This window comes from Cryptomeria japonica, chromosome 6 (assembly GCF_030272615.1).
Source record: "Cryptomeria japonica chromosome 6, Sugi_1.0, whole genome shotgun sequence".
Lineage (NCBI taxonomy): Eukaryota > Viridiplantae > Streptophyta > Pinopsida > Cupressales > Cupressaceae > Cryptomeria > Cryptomeria japonica.
Genome location: NC_081410.1, coordinates 39,055,626 through 39,061,364, shown reverse-complemented (window position 1 = coordinate 39,061,364; position 5,739 = coordinate 39,055,626). Strand labels below are relative to the sequence as shown.

Here is a 5,739-nt window from a genome sequence, read left to right as displayed (position 1 = left end):
ATTCTTTAACCTGCTCAAACAAAAATAGATCAGGGAAAAAATTGATAGAATAACTATAGAAGACAAGGAACTCCTAGATATCCATGACATCAAAGAAGCCTTTGAAGTATTCTACAAAACTCTGTTTACCTCTGAGGATAATGAGGCCTCGGTAGATGCTCGTACCAGATGTAGGACCATTATTCCTAACAGAATTTTTGAGGATGAATCTAACCTCCTCAAACCTAAGCTAACTGTGCACGAAATCAAGGATGCCATTAAGGCTCTTAAGGAAAACAAGGCCCTAGGCCCTGATGGACTTCCTGCTAAATTCTACAAAACTAACATTGACTGGATCTCCGACGACCTTTATGATATTTATAATGAAGCCCTTGCCACTGGCACCTTGGGGGAATACATAAATAGGGGTATTATTAAGCTTATCCCAAAAGAAGGGGACAAAGCCCTGATTAAAAACTAGAGGCCAATTACCCTCCTTAACGTCTCCTACAAGATCTTGGCCAAAGCCTTAGCCTCCCGCCTTGAGAAGATCCTCCCCAAGTTCATCTGCTCCACCCAAACTGGCTTCATTAAAGTCAGATACATCCTGGAAAATCTTGTAACGAGTTGGGAATCCATGGAATGGGCCAAAACCTCAAATCAAGACACCGCCATGTTCCTAGTCGACTTTGAGAAAGCATATGACCGGGTGGAATGGAATTTCATCCTCATGATGCTCTTAGCTTTTGGCTTTCCTAGCGAGTTCTGTGACTATGTTTGAATCCTCCTCAAGGATGTATCCGCCCTGGTTGAAATCAATGGGACCCTCTCCCAACCTATTCCCCTGTCTATATCGATTAGGCAGGGCTGCCCCCTTGCCCTTGCTCTTTTTGTCATTGCCTCCGACGCCCTTTATTATCTCCTTAGAGATGACACCCTATCCCCCCGTGTTCAAGGCATTACCCTACCGGATGATTCTAAACTGATCAACATCCAGTTTGCAGATGATACCTCGTTCTTCCTGAAGCTCTCAAGACACAATTTGGATTCCCTTAATCAAAAACTTGACATTTTCGGTAGGGCATTCGGAGCCGGGATATCCAGCACCAAATCCATTTTACTTGGTTGGAAAGATAATCCCCCAGACTGGCTTCACCAGTTTGGTTATGAGTGGGGAGGACCTACTAAATTAGTCTGTTATCTTGGCATCCCCTTTTCTATATCGCCCTCTCTTAAGGACATGTGAGGCTAGGTGAAGGGAAAGATAGATAGTAAACTCAACAAATGGGACAATAGGGTTCTCTCCCTTGCTGGTAGAATCCAAGTCTGCCAAAAAATCCTATCCTCGTACAGTATATACTACTCCTCAGTGTGGATGTTTAGTAACTACCAAATCTTTGAAATTCAAAGGGCTATCAGATGGTTCCTTTGGTCTAATGGGAAGGGTAAAAGGAAAGCCCACGTGGTCAAATGGGCCTGGTGCCATTTTGATAAAAAACTTGGTGGGTTGGGCCTTAAGGATCTTAGGCTGCAAGGCATTTCCCTTGCAGCCAAATGGATATTTCACTCACTGGAAGGGCAAGAACCCTGGAAAATCCTCATTAGGAACAACATACAAAGTGGTGTTCCCAAAAATGCCAAATCCTGGAAAGGTCTCCCTCTCACTGACTTAATTGCTGGCGGTTTTCCCGTGTCTATCTAAGGCACCTGGGTGTTTAAATCCATCTGGAAAGCCTAGGAGCATGTGCGTGGTCTAATCATCAACTCAAACATCAACTTTGATAACTCCCTACACAGTGAAAGGTCAATATGGTGGAACCTGCATCACAACTCAAACCCCTTGGTTTAACCCAAGGCTGCTCTGCTAAGCACTGGCATAATAAAGGAATCAAGTACATTATGGATATTCTTGAACATGATCACCTTATTAGCTGGGAAGCTCTTAGCATTAAATATGATCTCCCTACATCACATAAGAAAACATACAATATGATTAAAAATGCATGCGTTCCCCTTAACCTCCCTAAAAACACCCAAGTTGATGCCCATAGGTACCTTTCATTCCTATGGAAGGATGACTCCACCCTCCCCAAAATCAAAGCCAAATCTATCTATGGCCTACTAAACAACGATTCCTCGGTGATCGAGCACGTCAACAAATTGTGGTATGTTAACCTTACCCCCCACACCTGGCAGAAAACCTTTGTGAAGCTCTGGCGATCCCCCATTCCCCCTAAGATTCAGTGCTTCAGATGGCAACTTATTTTGGACATATTACCTATTAGGAATACATCTGTTGAGTATGACCGATGCTCTCTCTGCAACAAACCTGAAACTGCACGTCACATCTTCTTTGACTGCCCCTTTGCTAGAGAAATCTGGCTTCTATTTGGAATTTCTATTGTAGATTCTGTGTTTACTCTTGATATAGTTACTATTTTTATTCATGGACTGAGAAAGGATACTAATCTTGTTTGGCAAATCTTATCTTCTTTCATTCTCCGGTTTATTTGGAAACTCAGAAATGAGGAGAAGTTCCAAGGTATTATAAGGGAACGTACTGAGTTTTTTTAAAAACTCACACATTACAAAATTGCTGTGTAGGTCTGCTTTGTGATGAACCTCGAGAGAAACAAGCTATTGTGTTTCCTGAAAGATGGCAGGGCAACCATGTTTGTTTATGAGATGCAAGACGGGTACGAATGGGCTAGGATCGCAGAGAACCAGACCTCCTTCGACAAGGCAGTACAGAAGCTGATAAAGGATCTACAGGACAACAGGCCTCCTCCCTTCAACAGGATAGAGATGTGCTCCTAGATCCTAGCAAGGAAAAAGGTGGTCTGGATGGAAGGCCAACAAGCCTGGACTACATGGCTGGAGGATCAGGATGAAATTCTCCAATACTGACTTTTTCTGCTATGTCCCATCTTTTTTGCTAAAAAGATATATGTATAGATTCCTCTCTCTCGCTTCTCAGTTTGGCAGTTGAGGCCCTGCCCCCCGCTCCCTAGTTTTGTATAAACTCTCTGTTTATTTTTTGGACTCTCGATATCTAATATAAAAAAAAAAACCATATAGATGACACTTCAAATTATAAATAAACCGTAAAAAATATAGTAGGTAATATATATATTAGTTTAGAATGTTTATTATAAAAATACAAATTTATTTAGAATATTTTAAAATGGAAGGATTTAGAATATGGAAGGATGTAGTTGTTTCTAATTTTATAATATTTTAATATGATTTTTTAGAATAGTTCTATTTTTTCATATGAATTTAGAAACTTGTCATAATTGAAATGATAGAATATAACTGATAAAATATTTTAATATGAATTATTACAATATATTATATTTTTTATATATGAATTTAGAAACTTAGTCAATTTAATTTTTTAAATATATTTAATAAGATTGTTATAGAAATTTGTCATAATATAAATAATTTTAAAATTTAAATGTTTATTATTACTAAATTAGTAATTATTAATTGATTATCATTTAATGTTAATATATAATATATATTAGTGTATTAATTTAGAAACTTATTTAGTAAATTTAAGACTTTTGCATATATTACTAATTTATATTATTTTCTCATTAACATAATGATTTTCACTTCTTCCCAAGAAAGGCGTGCATTGATTTTCATTGCTTCAATCTTCTACTTTTATATTTTTTGTCAGTTAATATTTTTCTTAAAACGTCAAATGAAAGGCATTGAAATGACTAAACCGTCATCAAAAATTCATATGACAGGTAGGGGTGACCGTCAAATTCCAGGCCTGGGCTTTGCCATGCGTCATAGTCTTTAAGAATCCCTTCAATTTGCCACTTTGTCAATCGCTATTTGTAAACAACAATTTTCAAAATCTTGCATAAGTTTTGCAAGTCCAACCGAATATTTGGCAACAAATTGCTCAGAAAGCCAGTCTTGTAAGTTCATTTTTAATGGATTGGATGGGAGATTTTTAATACTCTCAAAACATATATTCCATACTTGATTGTAATTATGCTGACTGTGAAAGATTTTTCCTAAGAGTTAAAATTTAACCATGGCTGTGACAAAAGATGACATACAACTGATGACGTCATCTTAGAGGCCATTCACTACCAGATCTGATGCGTTTCCCATGGACGTATAAAGTGACGTTATATGTTTCTGTATAATGTATTTAGTTACAAATATTGAATTCAATAGATTGGTATTCAAGTTTTTTCAATCAAGGGAGAAGGTCGAATAATAATGGCGCATCTTAACTTTATTATTAGTTCATATGATATTGGCACTAAAAAATTATATAGTCGAAAACTTCTGGACTCTTTCTACGTTAAGATAAAACAATTTTAATTGTCAACATTGTCTGCTGTTCATAAAGTGAAAATTTGCATGAGAATTCACGGCCAGAAGTTTTTTTACCATTAAAAATACGGGAGAATAAATTTAAAGAATAATTGAATGAAAAAATAAGAATGAATTTACAAGACTGGCGATCATATCATTATGGGTGAGGGCGTGAAGGGAAAGAGAGAGAAGGGGAGCGGAGAAAGAGGCTCCAATTTTTCTAATTTCCCAAAAACATCATCATCGTTTACTTCAACATCTCTTTTAATCTTCGTGCGAGGGGGCTGCTGAGCCTCTATTTCGATATTCTTTAAGCGCCTCTTGTTAGACTCCACATGACCACATGACTCTGAGATCGGTTCAGCATAGGCGGAGGCGTTGAGGGGAAAGTTGAGCATAGCCTTGGCCCCTCTCATTTTAAAAGCGGCACGGTCATATGCCACAGCGGCGGCCTCTGCAGTGTCGAAAGTTCCAAGCCAAATGCGGGCCCCATGCCTGGCGGAGTCCCTGATTTCTGCAGCATATTTTCCCCAGGGTCTGCGACGCACTCCTCTGTAATGCCGCTCACATGTAACAGAAATCTTAAGCGACGAACTAATTGTCCGTCTCCGTCTATTACTGCATTTCGATTCCTGATCCGTATCGTCAGGCAAATGATCTCCGTCAATGCAATCATCGCCGAGCAAGTGTAATGCGATCTGTTGCAGAGCAGAATAATACTCTTGGCTCATCATTTTTCAGAGCAACTGATTTTGAATATTAATGTTAAGTTTAGTGAACGTGTGGCAGATAGATTGTTGTGGCTGTTTATATAGGAGGAGGAGGGGATAAAGTAAAGTAGGGAGGAAGAAGCGAGGAAGGAAGAGAATAAGAATATAAAAATGAAACGTTGACCGTGGTGGAAGGGGGATTGATTTGAACGAGGACCAGCTATAGCGCACGTTTGTTTGAAAAAATGTACGATATTGCCAATATATTTCGCGGAACTTTCGTATGTCTCTTTTGAAAACATTAGTGGCCTCGTCATGTTATTTTAAATTATAAATAATGTAATTATATAATAAAATAAAATAAAAGGTTTATTTTTCAAACATTTATAGAATATAAATAAATAAAATAAATCTATTTTTAAAATGCAAATATAATAAAGTAATTTATAAATAAATAGAAACTAGTTATATATTTGAGAGATATTATACAATTATTTTTTTATTGGATTTTCAATCAATATCATACTTCTCTCATCTTTCTAGAATGATATCTTTTGGTTTATTTTGCATAGATTTTTCTAAAGATAAGTATGCTAGTTTTACTTTGGAATTATTTAAATATTATTTTATTTATTCATCATAATTTAATTAGATTGTTATTAAAATGAAGTAAGCCCCATCAAATATCTCTACATTTTTATAT

The 5,739-nt window shown here is 37.1% G+C and overlaps 1 protein-coding gene across 1 annotated transcript; it reads right to left on the bottom strand.

Moving 5' to 3' along the window:
- Positions 1-4,418: 4,418 nt before the first annotated feature.
- Positions 4,419-5,095, bottom strand: LOC131072112 (ethylene-responsive transcription factor ERF104). The gene has a single exon (XM_058008176.2). The coding sequence runs from the start codon at positions 5,058-5,060 to the stop codon at positions 4,476-4,478; it is 585 nt and encodes a 194-aa protein (XP_057864159.2). The 5' UTR covers positions 5,061-5,095; the 3' UTR covers positions 4,419-4,475.
- Between the last annotated feature and the right edge of the window lie 644 nt (positions 5,096-5,739).